Here is an 18,230-nt window from a genome sequence, read left to right on the forward strand (position 1 = left end):
TAGATTTTTGCAGCTAATACTTTGGCAGGTGTTTTATATTAAATAAGTTGCTAGTAGATGTTGGTAATCCATTAATAAATCCTTAGGGATTTTTCACTTTCTAATGAGCAAGTAAGTCATAAATCAGAAGTGGTGGATGATAATAAATATTTGATAATAGGTTCTTATCAATCCATTCAGTCTGCACCAGTAGCTCAGAGGTCTAACAGCCCATTGGAGTCCACCTGATGACACCAAAAGTTTTATCTTATTAACAATGTATAACTGCACAAAAGACCAAGTAAATTATTAATTATAGAAATTCGTTACAACTTTTAAACCATTTATAAAGACCATTTATAAAGAAAATTGAACCTTTTTTAAAAACACTTATATTAATAACCATTCAGAATACAAATATAATGTCCAGAGAAATATGCCATGATGTACTAAATTCAAATCTGTGTCAATATTTGTTGCAAGTTAAACCTAATGTTAAATTAGAAATTGGCAGAGAATGCTCTGCCTCTCGATAAGTGGAGATTAGTGCTGCACAATTATCACAATATGAAGTGCAATGTCCAAATCAGAGAACCAAATTGCATTTATTTGAAAAAGGAAAAATGTGTTATAGAAAACAGAATTATAATGAAGTACTGTAGTGCTGCAGAGATGGCCTAGCCTGAAAATCTTGTTCTTTGATGTAAGAAAACATGTTTGTTTGGAACAGACCCTAACAAATATCACATCATCTCGATGTATTTTGTTTTTTTCAGTAAAAATGAAAATTGTAAGGTAGAAATGATCATTCTCACTAATCGCATCAAATATTGCATTGCAATTTTTGCCAAAAAATAATCCCAATATGGCTTTTTTGTGCCATATTTTGCAGCCCTAGTGAAAACCCTCATTTTAGAATAAGAAAATCATTGTAAAATATTAACAGTGTCAGGTCAAATCCATCAGTTCAGGACAGAAGCGAGAAACCAATTTGTTGATGTATTTACACACCTACAGCATGTCACTGATGATGAATGAGACCCCTAACTACAAGTTTCATTGAAACACTGCGACAACCGTGCAGACCACAAACAGCAGCCAGCGAGCATCTGGCGCCCCTTAGTGGTCAGTGCTATTACACAAGGCTGCACATTCTACAAATATGCATGTTCAGTCCAACCTACTGACACTGTTGTTTTGAAGAATGTAAATTCTCCTTTGGTAGCATTATTTCATGATGTATTGATGAAGCTCAGTTTGACTAGTTAACCTGATGGAAATACCTCTCAGGCTAACTGCAGGAGAAGCACTGAAGACCTGTTTAAAATTCAGTTTAAGGTGTGTGAAACCTTAAACACTTCACTGTTGTGTTGTCTCTTGATAAGGATCAAGACTAGAGCAAAACCTGTACAGAAATCCATGCATACCACTCATTCACTTTGGCAAGGGAATTAGGAGTGTTATTACCTCAACACATAAAACATAGAAGCCAATGAAAAGAAATGTGTTAGTTGTATCTATGTTGTGTGCTTCTGCAAATCCAAACGTGTGTGGGATTCCTTTTTTCGGTCTTTTCATATCTCTTACCTTGACTTGTAGTTTAGGTCGTTTAGTTTAGGTAGTTGTCCACATGTGTTTGAAAGTAGGAGACATAATGTCATCATCTGGACACTACCCAGATTAACTGGGGCTCAGAGGAAGTTTTCTAGAATTTTGCTGCAAAACCATTAATCTGTATAAATTTCTTCCAATAAAATGCCATAACTGGAAAATATCAGCTATAATTTAGCAAAGAGAACATCAGCATTTAGAAAACAATTCTAACTCCAAGAACCTCTGCAATTCTATACTGGCCCTCAGATAGCTCAGTCATAATTTTTCATTCTAATTAAAAATTAATTTCCCAAAGATATGTCGACTTTTGGAACTGGCTATGCACCATGAATAAGACGTCTAGAATGGTATAAAGGTAAATTTGATAAAAGTGCAAGCAGATAAAGAAAACTATATTTTAAAAAACGAATACAATAGATCTTTTTCAGGGCAGTTAATTTGATATAAAATACTGGGGTAAACACAGGTGTTTACAAAAGACGATTATTAAAGATTATTAACGTCCTGTCCATTGGAGAGGCTCTGTTATACTAAATGCAACAGGACGTTAATTATTGGAAACACCTGAATTTGCAGCACTGTGTCTGGTGCTGTGAAACAAGTCCGTTATTTTATTACAATTTCAAGACAACTTTAAACTTACATTAGGCTAGTCAGCTTCAAGGACGCTCTAACTTGAAGTATGTCAGTAAATTAATTACACCTTAAATGGCTATTGGTTGACTAATCACTACATTACAACCAAACGCTAACGCGGGCAGAGGGATTTTTATTGTGAAGGTTTAGACCGGAAGTATCAGCTGTGATTAAAGCTAACTTGACATTTGTACTGGCCGTACCCAAACAAGACTTTCTGTCATATATCTCAGTCACTGGTATTCACCTCTGTCCTGGAAACATCACAACGTCTGGACTCGGCTGACTCGGTGAGTTCCATGTCTTTATATACAATGAAGACAAAAAAGTTTCTCAACACGGTTCGCGTTTAGCTGAGGGAGGTAAATAATCAACATTAGCTAGCTTTACGGTAGCTGCTCGCGCTAGCTACCAGTACCACCGACGCTAACTTTCACCCGCGGAGGTCAAAAATACAAAGTGTCAAGAAACTTTGACGAAACTTTACCAATGCAGGAGTCACTTTCGGCTGTTTATCTCAAAGATGGAAGTTCCAGGATAGTTTACAAAGGTACTAGGAATTGTAAGCAGAAGCTAGCTATGCTGCTAAAGGGGTAACTGCAGCGATGCTTCAGAGCTAACACCAGATACAGTTAATATAACTGACAGCTGAAGGACTGACGTTACTGTAAGTTAACCTTGCTGGCTTCCTGGGCCCCGTCTTCGTTCCAGAGTGTTGAATGCTGTATTTAATGTTTACCTGTGTTTGCAGAGCTAAATACAACAACTTGATAAATAACTGTGGTGACCAGAGTCCTGAAAATAAGTACTTAAGTACAAGTACTGTTACATCACTAAAATATTACTCACGTACAAGTGAAAGTGCTGTTGTTAGAAATTCTTATGTAAAAGTACAAGCGAGTTTTTTATAAACCACTCAAGGTATTAGTTACTTATTAACCGTGTATGTCTAATGCATTATCGATGGCAGACATTCAGTCTAAGTGGTTACTGTTTCTTCAAATCGTCAGTCTAAATGACTCCCGACTATAGTTGCACATTTTGTGCGTTTTTCTTAAAGGTTGTGTCAGTAATATTTGTCCTAGCTGGTCGTAAATGCAACAGGACATCAAACACTAACGCTTTGAGTTGGTGAAACGTCTGGAGCACAGCACAGGAAAGCATTGAAGATAAATATGGAAATGCAGGTAGAGGTCAGGGTCTCTGCAGATACAGCCACTACCACACACTTTTAGCCGGTCATAACTGATGATTGAAAGGAATTATGTTATATGAGTTGCTACATTCCTTTTTTTTTTTTTTTTTAGGAAAATGAAAAGTTAATCTCTTTATCATGAATAATTACTTACTTACAAGATACAGAACTCTTGTTTTTTTTTATCTCATATCTTTCCTCATTATTCTTACTTTAACTTTTAACTTTTCTTATTCAACAAGTGGCTTGGCTAGACAAAACAGTGTCAAATTAGGCATAATTACTGCCATTTCTAGACTACTGATTATTACAATTATTACATTTGTAATGGGTTGAATTTCTTAATGCTGATTAATACAACAATGATTAATCATTAAAAGTCCTACTCCCAACTCCTGCACTGCTCTGGTTAGTGGTCATGGTCACCTCTTCACACCTGTGCCTGCAAGTTTTTTTTGTAATTAGTTACTTCCACCCCCGATAAATTGCGATTGTAGCCTGAATCAAGAACAGCACTGCATCTTCATGTAATCTTATAGAAATAAGATGGTGTCATATGCAGTGTTGACATTTTAACCTACCTTTCAATTACCTTGAATACATGACCAGTAAGGCTGTTTGTTTGTGTGCTTGTGGTTGCAGAAAGCACAGCTATGTGTAGCTGTGTGCGGAGCTCCAGGGCTCTGTCCCCTGTCCTGCTCCCCAGGCTGCTGCTTCCCCAGACGGGGTACAGAGTGGCCGGCAGGGGCCTCTGGACCTCCCCCCGCTGCATGGCTGTCAGTGGAGACTCCCAGCTGCTCCCACTGCCCAGTCAGGCCCGTGTTGTCATCTGTGGAGGAGGCATTGTGGGTACATCAGTAGCCTACCACCTGGCCAAACTGGGATGGACTGACATAGTCCTGCTTGAGCAGGGCAGGTGAGATAAGTACATCATTTGCTGGTCTGTTTGAAGATTTAGAGGTGGTTGGGGGTGTGACTGTGTTGTTGACTGGCTAAACTGGCCTTGATAGAGACACTGAATCTCATCTAGCTCAGCAGTTTCTGCTCAGTCACCAACCCTGCTCTCTCACATTCAAGTGTTTCTACATTAGGAGCCAGCAGAATATCAGTAAAAAGAGATTTAGATTGGATATTGCTCTGCTAATGCTGTATTGTCTGGTCTTTTATCCTTTTGACAGACTTGGTGCTGGAACAACCAGACTGTGTGCTGGCATTGTCAGCGTGGCCAAGCCTATTTCCATCGAGTGTCAAATGGCAAATTACTCCAATAGTCTTTATCAGCAGCTGGAGGAGGAGACTGGTGTCAAAACAGGTCAGCCATTTTGACACATTTTACTTATCTCATATTTAATCTTATCCCAATGTAAATGTTAACTATAAGATAAGGCAATGGTTTACTACAGTATATAAAAAATATTATCATCCTATTCCTAATAAATTACCATGACAGTTCCCAGATGTACTACCATTTGTACTTTTTTTTATCTTCCTAGGAAATATAGAGGCATGCAGTGCACTCAGGCAATGAAGCTAACAATTACTGCATACTCATACTCGTTGTATTTCAGTGCAGTGAATTTTACAGTAATGCAGCTGAAACATTTGCATGTAGCATCCACGATTTGTCAAGATATCACTTGATAGTTCTTGCTATAACACTTAATGTATGTTTAGGTCTTTTCCAGATCCAGAATTATAATTCCTCTGCAAGTTTTCACTTTTGTTATTTTGACTTAAGAGTCATGAGTAGTTTGAGAACTGCTGAGTCACATAACATGTGATTCGGTGTGCTTGTTTATGTGTTTCAGGGTATGTGAAGACAGGGTCTCTGTGTCTGGCCCAAAATCAGGATCGCTTTATCTCTCTGAAGCGCCTGGCATCCAGACTAAAGTAAGACTCCATGTCATTACACCTGGTTTATGTGGATGAGGCAGCTTTGCACATAGGGACACAGAAACTTTTCTTGCACTTCTTTGCAAAACTGCTCATTTTTTTGCCAAGTTACACAAGGGCTCTGAGTAAACTCCAATTTTGAAGTCCAGCTACAAATTCTTGATATAATTGAGGTCTTGACTTGGACTTTCCCACCAGGACACAGTTCCTTGCACAAATATATCAACAAAACAGATTACTTTTATTATATGACTGGACAGTATTACTGGAAGAAAATCACATCTGCACTAAGCTCCCATAACTACTGGAGCTGAATGTTCCTGTCCTCTCAGTGGAGAATGAAATAGTGACAGCTGTCAGTATTTTTTCATGATGTTGTACGCTACATGATGATTTTACACATCCCTGATTTATTCAGATATTTAAATGATTGGTCTGGAACCAGGTTATAAATGCATTGCCTTTTAAGAATAAAATCATTATTATTATTATTAGGCATTATTTTTCTTTTTCACTCAATTCTTAGGGTAATGGGGATCAGCTGCAACGTTATTAAGCCTAAAGAGGTGGCCAAGCTCCACCCTCTTGTTAACATTCACGACCTGGTGGGGGCACTCCACCTGCCTGCAGATGCTGTTGTGTCCCCGCCGGATGTTAACCACGCTCTGGCTGTGGCTGCTGCAGGACAAGGTAAGAGACTCAAACTCACAACTTGCTTTTGATAGAGCATTAATGGAACAAAATGTTTTATAAGCAGTGCTTTCATTCTAAAGATAGTCTTGTTTCTCCATCTAATTGGCATCGCTTCATTTCATCCTTCTCCGACATCTTTGTTTTGCCTCCTACATCTCTTTGTATCTCTGACCTATCCAGGGGTTCAGATCCTTGAGCGGACCAGTGTTCAGCAGGTTCTGGTGGAGAAGGGTCAAGTAGTAGGGGTGGAGACTGACCGTGGCTCCATTGAGTGCGAGTATTTTGTGAACTGTGCTGGACAGGTAAACCTCAGAGTGGGATTGTGGGATGCAAATGGGGCAGCAACAAGTCCTAGTGCCAGCTTCAACTGGGGAATTAATTGAATTTATTCTTTAATTCTGTGTAAGTTCAACATAAATCTTGGTTTAATTCTCACCTACATTATATTAACAGATAAATGCAGTATGACTAAGCAAATTTGGAGGGCTTACAGGACATATTGCAGTGTTTAGAACAGGGGATTAGTTGTGTATTACATTAGTGGAGCGGATTGCCAGTTTAATGTGGGTGGCTGAGGTGACTATTAGTCCCTAATTTTGAGTTTGGGTTCCTACTGTAAATAACTAATCTTATTTGGTATCTTGGCACAGTCAGTATACCAGTGTTCAGAGCAGCAGATTGCATATTTGTTCTGTCTGTCTCTACTCTAGTGGGCTTATGAGCTCGGCCAGGCCAGTGAGATGAAGGTGTCTGTTCCTCTTCATGGCTGTGAACACTTCTACCTCCTCACCAAACCGCTCCAGGAGCCACTTCCATCCAGCACTCCAGGTATGACACATCAAAATTAACTTTTTCTTGCTGCAGGCATGGTTGCTAATGGATTTTAAATTCCAGTCACTTTACTGTTGCTGTTTCTGTAATAGAGAGGAGCCTCCAGATTTTTGGCAAATTGGTGATGAAGTTGACATGGTGATATAAAGTCAAGTTTGCTCTGCGATTGTATGCTGGTATAGTTACATTTGCACATTGAAACTAATATTTTTAGCGAACGTCTCCTAATGAGTAGTTTCACCATCATTTCAGTGGCGCATCTGTCAGTACTAATAATACTGAATGCATTTAGAGACTGGAGAAGGAAAACATAACTTCCCTTGATTCTTGTGACTCTTCAGGGCAAATTAGTGGGTATGAGAGAGAGACAAGGAGGATGGAAGGCGTGCATGATTTATTGAAATGAATGTCTTACTGTGAAACCATTGAGTCTCTGGCCCATGGACATGAAAATGAAAATCACAGTTAACCATTGTTTCTGTATGTTAATGCCTGGTACATGAGGTTACAGGTTGGCTACAAAAAAACCCCAGTGGATGTGATGTGATCTAACTGAGCCTGTGTCTTGTCTCCAGTGGTAATTGATATGGATGGCAGGATATATGCACGGCCATGGCAGGGAGGCCTTCTGTCAGGAGGTTTTGAGAAGAACCCCAAACCCATCTTCACTGAGGGACGCAATCAGCTGGAGATCCAGAACATGCAGGAGGACTGGGACCATTTTGGTAAGGGACGCAGATGAGTATTTGTGATTAAATAATGGGAAATGCACAGAAATATATTACTTGTAGAAAAGGCGGATCCATCAGTTGATCCACTCAGTTGTCAATAATGTAGCACAGACACAAGGTGTGTTTTGTTTTGCATAATGGTAGGGTGTCTGAATTGTCCTTTGGAATGTAATTCAAGTAATTTACTGAAACATTTGCAATTTCATCCCAAGGAATCCAAAGAGCATTGTAATTATTAGTTAGAAGTGTTTTTGTTGTTTGAGATGATTGTACTGTTGCAGCACATTGGATGAATTGAATGTAATAGAGGTGTAACATTAAATGGGCCTGGACAAAAGCAATTGCAGAGTACTTTCAGGTACCGGTTTTCTAATATGACTTAGCATCTCTGTTTTAGGGATATTGATGTATATTTTCTGCTTTGTTTAAATATTTTATTTTTCTGTTGTTTTTTTTTTAAAAGAGACATAATACAAGCACAAAAGACATGGTCAAAAGGAGTCACAGTACATATAGTAATACCTGCACTTACACTATGCAGGGTGCAAAAATATTCCTGTGGGCTAAAAAAAAAAAAACATGTCAATTTGCCTTAAAGTTTTTCCCTTTTTACTTTTGTAGCCTCAAATTATGCAGTAGGTCAGTTGCTCGATTTGATGTAACTAAATCACAAAATAACACGTTTTTGACCCTGTTAGGGGCAGAGTTGCACCACAGTTGATGATGTATGATAATATTTTGAGATTTTTTTACTTAAGTTTAGGCCTCCAGTCCAGCCTGCTCGTTTACTCAGCTCAATATAATTCTGCACTCATGAGCCCAGATTTCTTTCCATTGTGTGTCAGAGTTTTTGGTGAGGTTGAAGTAATGCTCTTCAGTTCATTATTGTTTATTTTTATTCAAAGTGTCCTTTGATGAATGAAGGAAAATAAAGTAGCTGTGTCAGTTCAGGTTATTGTAGTGCAGGAAGGCTTTTCAAATGTTTATTTCATGTTGTTAATTAGACTTCAGTTCAAAGTACACCTCTCTACACGCATGTGAACACACACATGCACATAGATACACACACAAACAGCTGTCTCTTGGCCTTGGCCCTATGTTAGTAATCTGAGATTCCTCATGCAGCGTGACAGGTTGTCGTTAAGACAGCAGTATATCACCAGCCAACCCTGAACTGCAGCAACGCACAAAGTCAAGCTGATATTCCACTGGTCATTTTATGGTTGTACTTATAGAAGCTAACAACTGTATAGTTAGTTTTCACATGATGTAACATCTGCATATAATAATTTAAAAGTAATTCTTGAAAAAGAATGTGCCTCATGAGTAGACATCAATGATGTCTCCAGAATTTGTCATGTTTATATGTTGCATTTTGGTATAAATAACTGGCTACCAAAAAAAGAGTCAATTAAATCTTACACTTTCTACTGGCAGTGGATTTTTACATTGCACTGCCACAGTTGTTGCCACTAGGTCAGCTTTCATGTTGGAAAACCTGTCAGGCTGTTTATGGCACAACATGGGAAATGAATACAGTTTCTGCTGTGTGGCAAGAGGTTTAGCTTCTACAGTCTTAGCAGGGTCGGGTAGTGGTTGGGCAATTAAAGCCAGCTTGAGTGTTATGTTCATATTTGTTTTCCAGCAATGTGAAAGACAATAAATAGGAGGGGGATGAGGATAAATTGTAGACTCATTTCTGTGGGAGCACGCAGCGTGGTTTATTGGAGACAAGGCTTTAAATGTTGATAAGTGCTGACAGTGACCACACAGCTGGAATTGCTTTAGACCAACATTAGTTTCAATCATGTTGTAGTTTGTTTATGTTAAAAATATGAAAGCATTACTGATTTGAAAATGTAGATATGGCGCCTCTTTTAAAGGATTGTTAATCAAGTGTATATGAGTATGTGTATATGAACCTCATCATCTTCTGCCTACAGAGCCGATGCTCAGTTCCTTGCTTAGGAGAATGCCGAGCCTTGAGTCAGCTGAGATCCATCAGCTGGTCAACTGTCCGGAGTCCTTCACCCCTGATATGCGCTGCCTGATGGGGGAGACACCGGGTGTGTCTGGCTACTACGTGCTGGCAGGGATGAACTCCTCTGGCCTGGCCTTTGCTGGAGGAGCTGGCAAGTAAGCATGGGTATAAGTGTATTTGCTTGAGGATAGTCTGCTGTATTTGTGAGGATAAACATAACTCTGTGATTTCATAGACTAAAGTGCTCTGCTTTCTACATCTGAATAAACAGTTTAGAGCAGCAACTGAAATATAATTTACTCAGAAAGTAATTCACCCTCAGAAGTGTGAACAGAATATGTTTTGATAGTACAACAATGAAGTGCAAATGGCATGTTGTGGTGTTTGGTATGTAGGTACTTGGCTGAGTGGATGACCTATGGTTACCCCACTGCCAGTGTCTGGCCACTGGACATCAAACGCTTTGGCAACCTGCAGAGTAGCCGAACCTTCCTGCGACACAGAGTAATGGAAGTCATGCGTGAGTACTGAACTCTTTTACAGCTTATATGTTATATGTTTCAGCATCTCTGTCATTACAGACATGTAATTTTCATCTCTTTACAGCCAATATTGAAAGGAGGACTGATTACAGCAACTAATGCTTCTTTCTTACATATGGGACTAGAAAAAAATAACCTATCCTTTAACGATTGACATGGACAAAACTGTAGCCTGCACTCCTATTGTGACAGTTTGGTTAACACCAGCATACAATGATGAAGGCAATAAAAAGGTTACACACCGTATGATTGAGTTGTTCTTGCAGCACGAGCAGCACCACCAGCAAATTTAACACGTTATAAGTTACACATTTATAATGTAGAGTTTCTAACTCCTTAAATATAGTTAAGTATCATGATGAGTTTTTTTAATCAGTTTTGCTTTGATATGATTAGGTCTGTGTCTCCAATGTGTCTGTCTTTGTTTGTGTCCAGCTCTGCTGTACGAACTAAAGGTTCCTCGCTGGGACTTTCAGACTGGACGTCAGCTGCGGACTAGCCCTCTGTATGATCGTCTGGACACGCAGGGAGCTCGCTGGATGGAGAAACATGGCTTTGAAAGGCCCAAATACTTTGTTCCTCCAGGGAAAGGTACAGATTACACACCAGTAACACACTATAATCTATTTATCATGAGACCTTCATTAAGAATGATTTTTAAGTAAGTGTCAGGGCAACACTGTAGACTTGACAGTGCTGATGTCACCTGACTGAGAATCACTCACCGATTCCTTATGCTTTAATAATGCTGTTGCCTGTGATTAACTAAGAGTATGCAGATAATAGCAACACACTGCACAAGCCTAAAGGGATTGATAGGGCAGTTTTTTATTTTTTAGCAAAAAGTGGGATATTGTGACTATCAACCTATAATCTAACGCAGCTGAATGAGTGAAATCACCTGCCGCAGTTTGGTTGTATATTCTAAATGGCAATACACTTTATTTCCTCTACCTGATTGTGTGTACATGTAGATCTGCTGTCTCTGGATTCGAGTAAGACTTTCTACAAGCCGGACTGGTTTGACATTGTTGGAGCAGAAGTGAAATGTTGCAAAGAGGCTGTATGTGTCATCGACATGTCCTCCTTCACCAAATTTGAACTGACTGTAAGTATTAATGCACTGTGGACAATTTATAAGACTAGGACAGAAAACAGCAGCTCTTTGTCTGGACTTCTAAAAAGATATTGTTCTCCTGGTCACACCCCATGAGTCAGCATGTGGTTTTTGTCAGTGTCACGTTTATCTGTGCCAGAACACAGCAAAATATTTTTAAAATGGCACATTATGCAATCCACTGAAGCAGCAGTTAATTCAACCCCTCTGGTCTGTCTTGATGTCCCAGTCAACGAAGGATCAGGCCCTGGACCTGTTGCAAAACCTGTGTGCCAACGACCTGGATGTCCCCGTTGGACACATTGTCCACACCGGCATGTTGAATGAGAGGGGAGGCTACGAGAACGACTGCAGCGTGGTCCGACTTAGCAAGAACAGGTTTGTGCCACCTTGGTGTTTATACCAAAGACAAATTTTGACAGTCAAGGGTCTGACATGTTTGTCCCCTCTCCAGCTTCTTCATTGTGTCTCCGACAGACCAGCAGGTCCACTGTTGGTCCTGGATGAAGAAACACATGCCCAATGACCCACACCTCCACCTAGAGGACGTCAGCTGGAAGTACACTGGTGAGCACACAGAACCACTGATGAGCTCCTGTGGTGACGTCACCCTCTAGTGGTCACACATAAATTAAAGGCTGGAAGCAAAGCATCAGTATCCACAGCTACTTTCCCTCTTAACCCAGTTATTTAAGTGACCTCATTCAGGGTTTGGTGTTCAGAAACTCTACGGGGACTAAGAGGATGGTTAATTACAACCCAAAATATAATTTATACTTGTAATGTAATTACCTTAACTGTCTGAAATGTGAGCAACACTTGGCCTTCATTCTGTTTCTTGTATACAAGATATAACACCAACTGAGGATCTCCATCCCAAAACTTCCCGTCCAAATATGTCCCTACCCCGATGATCCAAATATTCTTTTCCTATTTCAATTAATATGAAATTCCAACAAATTTATAAGTATAATTAGCTCTGTGTTTTCAGACTTGACTCCTTAACAACTGCTTTGCCATTTTGAACAACTCAACAAAACCAATATTGTTGTTATGAGGTATTCTATTATTAAGTTGGAAAACCTCTAGGATGAAAGTACCTGACCTGTCAGTGTTTCTAAAAACTGGTCCTTTACCCACAGCTTTGAACCTGATTGGACCTCGAGCAATGGACGTTCTGGCTGAGCTGTCATATGTTTCCATGACTCCTGACCACTTCCCCTCCATGTTCTGTAAGGTAATAAACAAAGGCGAATTGCAGTAACATTAATATCAGGATTCCCACACGTCCCAGAAATTTTGTAAAATAGTTAACCAATTTTCCAGTCATAAAAAAATGCATTAAAAATTAGCAGTAATGTTAAATCTCCTGCAAAATCTTGTGTTCTCCCAGAAACTTATTACAACCTTCTCATGTTTTCCTTTAGTTCAGTTTAGTTTAAGTTTACCCACAAATCAGTTTAAAATACAAGTACAATCTTTAGACATATTGAAGACATGCAGTGTTGTGCATGAACTTGCTAAAAGAGCGCCGTTTATTGAACTGTCTCAGTAGTGTGATTGCAGCAGAGAGAGGATAGATAATCTACATAACTAAATGTAACTAAACTAGATTTTTAAACTTGACTTTTAAACCTTTAAACTGTAATATCATCATCCTACAAATAACTTAAAACTAACCAAAGTACCTAAGAGCTAAACTAAAAAACTAGTTGTAACATAGGTGATATGGTAATATTTTTTGTTGAAGCAGTAGCAACTGCACCTGTGGATGTAGTAGTGGGAGTGGTGCACAGTTGCACAAGTAACTGTTTCTATGCAGTCATTATCCCCACACTGATTGTGTGTTTATGTGCGTGTCTACAGGAGATGAGTGTCGGCTACGCCAATGGGATCAGGGTGATGAGTATGACTCACACTGGGGAACCAGGTTTCATGCTCTACATACCCATAGAGGTGGGTTCACATCTGCACACACCAGCAAATATGATTCAAGTCACCATTCCACAGGACAATTGGTAAAGTCAGCTTTTATAAAGTGCTACATACTGTCCAGTACATCAAATCTGAATGCTCCTCTGCTCTCCACAGTACGCTCTGCATGTGTACAATGAGGTGATGTCAGTGGGTCAGAAGTACGGCATTCGTAATGCAGGGTACTACGCGCTGCGCAGCCTACGCATCGAGAAATTCTTTGCCTTCTGGGGTCAAGACCTCGACACCTTCACCACGCCGCTGGAGTGTGGACGAGAGTTCAGGGTGAAGTTTGACAAGGTCTGTTCAGCTGTAAAATCGCATCAAACTGTCTGATACATTGCAGATTCTTTAAAGCTGCCACTTTATTGTTTCGGGTTACAAAACAGCAAATTCTTGCTGTCACTAAGCTAATTTTAGTGAAGAAGAGATTTACATAAAGCTTTTTGAAGCACTCGCCTACATCTTGCACTGTACTTTTTTTTTTTTTTTTTTTACTTTGAAATGGTTTGAAGATGAGAGAATAATTGCAGAACATAAAAAGGCACTGTGTCATCTTCTTTGCTAAAGCCTTAAACATCTGTGTTATAGTCTTTTCTGGGAAAAGTGATCACCAAGCAGCACCTGCAGGCACAACAGGTGGCACTTTACACCAGCAGTAGTAAAGTTTACCATCAGCCTCATTTTAAAAACAGTGGATAGGACAAGGTAATCGATAATAATGGATTAAATGTTTGAAATGAAGATTTCTTTCCTGTTGCTCCCAACAAAGCCTCATAACTTCTAATGATCCTTCATGCTTAATTTCTCCTTTTCTCATCTTTTACTTGTCCTCTGCTCTTTTTTTCTCTTTTCCGTCTTTTTAATCTTTTTCATTTCCTCACATTCTGCTTTTCCTCACCCATCTCCCCATCCCTCGTCTTCCTCCACCAGGACACAGATTTCCTTGGTCGTGAGGCCTTGCTACAGCAGCGTCAGGATGGTGTATCCCGGCGGTTCGTCATGCTCGTTCTTGAGGACCATGACACTGAGCTGGACCTGTGGCCATGGTGGGGTGAGCCCATCTACTGTAACGGTCAGCTGGCCGGGACGACCACCAGCAGCGCCTACAGCTACACTCTGGAGCGCCACGTCTGCCTCGGCTTCGTATCTCCGCCGCCTGGCCCAGATGGGCTCCCCACACCCATCACCCCAGACTTCATCAACCGTGGGGACTACGAGGTGGACATCGCCGGCCAGCGCTACCCAGCCAAAGCTAAACTCTACCCCTTCAGTTCCCTGTTCACTCAACAGAAACGCCGCAAGGAGGACATGGAGCTCAGCAACCTCCAGGGGAAGTGATGTGGCTTCTGTGACACTCCTTCAGTTCACCAAATCCACTCCTGCACTTACCTCGCAAGTGCCAACCCATTGTCCCTTTTCTAGCTCCTAACCCGAGGGGTGTATGCACAATCACTCCTTGTCCCTGTAATATTTAACTCCCAAGATGCACCTCCCTCTTTCAAAGTGCAATATTTAAGAAGCACCAAATGCTTGAGCTGTATCAAATACAGAGCTCCTACGTCGTCTCCTTCAGCCCTCACACTCCAAACACATCCACACGCTCTCTACGGCTGGTTTACTGGGACAGCCTGCGGTCAAGTGCCTTTGTCAAGGCAACATCAACAACATGTGTTGAGGACTCTTTCACTTTGTTCACTTTAACCCATCCAGAAGGGATTCTGACTGACAATCTTCTCTCTGTAGTGCTCCACTCACTCTAACATATTGGCACTACACAGTCTGGAAGAGTCTGAAATATCATTCAGTGCTAATGTGCAAATGCCTACACTGTCATTGTAGTTACTTTATAGTGATTTTACAAATTATAAATTTGCTGCTGTAAAGAATCTGAGTGATGTGGCCGAATTCAGATACTTTATGCTGGTCACTACATTATCTTAAACAAAGAAGGGATGTCCCTTCATTAAATATCTTTCTCAGTCAGGGGAAAAAAGCGTTAGTGAACTATTGTTTTGTGTGCCGCCCAATATTCCTCTTCCAGTCGTGTTGAAAAGGCTTCCCAGGCTCTTCTAAAAGCCTCAAGGTGAAGCAGAATTCCCTTTTTGTCCCCTGATAATGTCTTCATCATCAATTTACAGCTGTCCTGATGTTATCCTGCTGTGTGTTGAGCTTATAATGTGTTTATGGTAAAATAATCCGACCTGTTATTTATGTTTTGTGGTCGTTTTGAAGCAGCGTCACGTCTTTTGATGCTGACATTTTGTTAATGTGTTGCTGAATGTGTAGTGAATGTCTCATACATGAGGGAAGGTAGGATGGGAAAACTATAATCCCACAGTCCACAATATCTTACATTGGTGATTACATTTTTGAGTTCTGGTGTTTGTGTAAAGAAAGGACTTCTCTGTGATTTGATAAAGCCGTGTATATTTGTATAGCTAGTGTGTATAAAATCTATTTTCAGTACTGCACATTTTTTCAAGTCAGTTTGAAGTTCGGTCCGTTGTATGAATTATCCATACTTTGGTCATTTTTTTCATTCTTGCAGTTGTCCATTATTTCATATACTTTCGGTACATGTAAATGGCATTTGTCAGCAGCAGCTTTATGTTGTCTTACACATAACAACCTTGATTCTAAAAAAGCTGGGACACTGGAAAATACATAAACATAAAAACAGCATGCAGTCATTTGCAAACTAAACAGAATGAGCATGTTTATAAAATCAATGAAAGGGATGAAGTAAAACATTACATATATTGTCTTTCTGCTGTTTTCAATTAAGTATATGTCAAAAAGGATTCGCAGATAATCATATTCTGTTTTATTTATGTTGGCCTACAGCTTCCCAGCTTTTTTGGATTTGGTTTTTTTTTTGTATACATCTTCCAAGTAATTGGTTCTTTAGTCCCTCGCCCCGGCCAGAGGTCAAAAGGCAGGGAAAGCTGCAGAGCAGCAGACATGCAGCTGTTGGGATGTTGTGAACAGCGATGTTCAGATAAGAATGGGATCCAGTCACATTGTACTGATCAAGCAGTTGACACTTGAGTGTGTTAGTCATTTAGTATTACTGTGTGTTTCTTGTTTCAAAAGGCATATTCACCTGCTCGTAACGTTAAAGTTACCTTGACTGGCTTCATGATGGAGCAGCCGCAGCAGTCACACACATTAAACAAATGCCTTACAGATTTTGAGGTGCACAAAAATGTATATGAAGATAATAGATGAAGAATATAGATAGATGTCTATGTGACGTTACCTCCATCCGTTAAGATCGCTATATATTACTACTGAGTGAAGGTGCATCATCTAGTAGGGTTTCCTCATATTGTCATATTCAAATGAGTTTGTTATATATAATATTATTGATTGCAGTCAGTGTTGCAGTACATGAATGCACATTGTTTTCTCAATCTTATTTCCAGCATTTAGAAAGTGTGATTAAGTGTGCTTGAGGAGAGGAAACAAAAGGACACAGCAGGGAACCACTGCAAAAACTCCCAGTTATTAGCAGGATTTGAATAGACAGATTAACATCTTGACTACGGCAATTTTTTAAAAATGATCTGTTGAGTAACAAAATGCTTATTTATGATGCATCTCCAACTCTTTGTCTAAACCTGTATGGAAGTGCGATTAGTCCTTTGAGTGTTTGCTCAGGTTAAAAATACGATATTTTAACATCCTATTTTCTTAAAATCCTGATCTTGAGAGCAGCACCAGGTTTGTTTGTGTGGGGGCCATCTGAAGCACTTTTACAATTGCACAAAAAAACAGGAATAGGGCAAGCCGCATTATAGTCTTCATACTTGTATTAATTTGACTTGCTTTTGATTAGTTTGCTAACATCAACATCTTTTTCTACCAAAAATGATGTACGCTATACTTTGAACAGTAGGACGAAAGTAGGACAATAAAACTTAAAGAAAAAAGAAACCAGCTGCAACAGAGAGTCAGTCGGGGTTATAAAGGGCTAAGTTCTCTTTAGGTGTTTTGTGTTTGTAAAAATGCTTAAATGTTAAATGAAGCATTTGCATGTGAGAGTGCAGTGAATCATTATCAGTCTGTGTATCATTCAGCTTCAGTGCTGTGGCCTGACCGGAAGCACTCTGCTTTTGCTTTTTGTCAATTTCTGGGACCTCATTTATGCAAGAATCTAACACAAACTTTTCAGATTTGTCATTTCTAAAATATTCTGTTCAGCTTTCTCTCATCAGCACTGTGTAATTAAATGAATGGTGTCTCTTGAATAAGCGAATGCACTTCATATCCAAGAGTCTGGCAGTTGTGAAGACACCTCTTTTCAACTGTCCGGCTACATTGTTGAGTGTGTGAGTGAAGGGTTGAAGGGAAACTGCCCCGAGCATTTGCACTACATAAGAGAAGCCTGCTGTTTTTTTTTTTTCTTACTGTACGTGGTCACCTTGCCCTCCACATATTTGGAATTCAACTGTTTTCTTGTACAAGTTAAAAAAAAAAATCTTCAATCTGAGGTGGTGTATAATTTTGAAATGGCCTCTGAAAACACTATTACACATGGTGCAGAGCGCTAAAAATTGAATGTCAGTGGAGTTCTGGAAATACAGAAGAGTATTAAGGCCAGGCATAAGGAAAAAAAATAATAGGAGAAATTTTTGTTTTTGGCATTTTGAGAATAATGTCAAACTGAAATGGTATTTTAATTTTATTCTCAGCAATTTGACTTAATTCTCAAAATAAAAACTCTTTCTGGCACTAATACTGAATAGTTAAACTTTATTCTCAGAAATAATAATTATTCTTGAATTTTTCCCTCTCTTATGCCTGGCCTAATACTCTTCTGTATATTTATTGTAGTGATGACTTATCAGTGAAGTGTTAATGTCTATTTCATACACCGTGACACTCCACAATACTGGCTAACAGTTGAGGTGCATGTTTGTCTCATTTCCATTCTAACACCACATGCACTTGACTGATGAGGAAATGCCAGCTTTTTCTCCAGAGCTTTACAACAATGTATTTATATCATGTTAAACAGATATTTGGCTGTCTAATGTAC

The 18,230-nt window shown here is 39.5% G+C and overlaps 1 protein-coding gene across 2 annotated transcripts; it reads left to right on the top strand.

Annotated features, from left to right (window-relative positions):
• The first annotated feature begins 2,375 nt into the window (after window positions 1-2,375).
• Window positions 2,376-17,649, top strand: pdpr (pyruvate dehydrogenase phosphatase regulatory subunit). 2 transcript variants are annotated; one of them, XM_084721745.1, is made up of 18 exons: window positions 2,376-2,519; window positions 4,067-4,340; window positions 4,603-4,736; window positions 5,233-5,314; window positions 5,844-6,007; window positions 6,191-6,312; window positions 6,721-6,838; window positions 7,417-7,566; window positions 9,516-9,708; window positions 9,949-10,073; window positions 10,531-10,686; window positions 11,070-11,203; window positions 11,442-11,590; window positions 11,667-11,779; window positions 12,355-12,449; window positions 13,079-13,168; window positions 13,304-13,486; window positions 14,120-17,649. In XM_084721745.1, the coding sequence occupies exons 2-18, from the start codon at window positions 4,078-4,080 to the stop codon at window positions 14,525-14,527; spliced, it is 2,679 nt and encodes an 892-aa protein (XP_084577871.1). In that variant the 5' UTR covers window positions 2,376-2,519; window positions 4,067-4,077; the 3' UTR covers window positions 14,528-17,649. The 2 variants fall into 2 exon arrangements, with proteins under 2 accessions (XP_084577871.1, XP_084577879.1); XM_084721753.1 differs by lacking the exons at window positions 2,376-2,519; window positions 4,067-4,340; window positions 4,603-4,736 and having other exon boundaries at window positions 5,290-5,314; window positions 5,813-6,007.
• Window positions 17,650-18,230: the final 581 nt, after the last annotated feature.

Source organism: Lutjanus erythropterus, chromosome 1 (assembly GCF_056507025.1).
Source record: "Lutjanus erythropterus isolate fLutEry1 chromosome 1, fLutEry1.hap2, whole genome shotgun sequence".
Lineage (NCBI taxonomy): Eukaryota > Metazoa > Chordata > Actinopteri > Lutjaniformes > Lutjanidae > Lutjanus > Lutjanus erythropterus.

Excerpts from the sequence above, each read along its gene's own strand:
- pdpr (XM_084721745.1), top strand. The coding sequence starts at position 4,078 with ATGTGTAGCTGTGTGCGGAGCTCCAGGGCTCTGTCCCCTGTCCTGCTC. Across the intron at positions 5,315-5,843 it reads CGCCTGGCATCCAGACTAAA|GGTAATGGGGATCAGCTGCA; the intron begins GTAAGACTCCAT and ends CTCAATTCTTAG. Across the intron at positions 6,313-6,720 it reads TTGTGAACTGTGCTGGACAG|TGGGCTTATGAGCTCGGCCA; the intron begins GTAAACCTCAGA and ends TCTCTACTCTAG.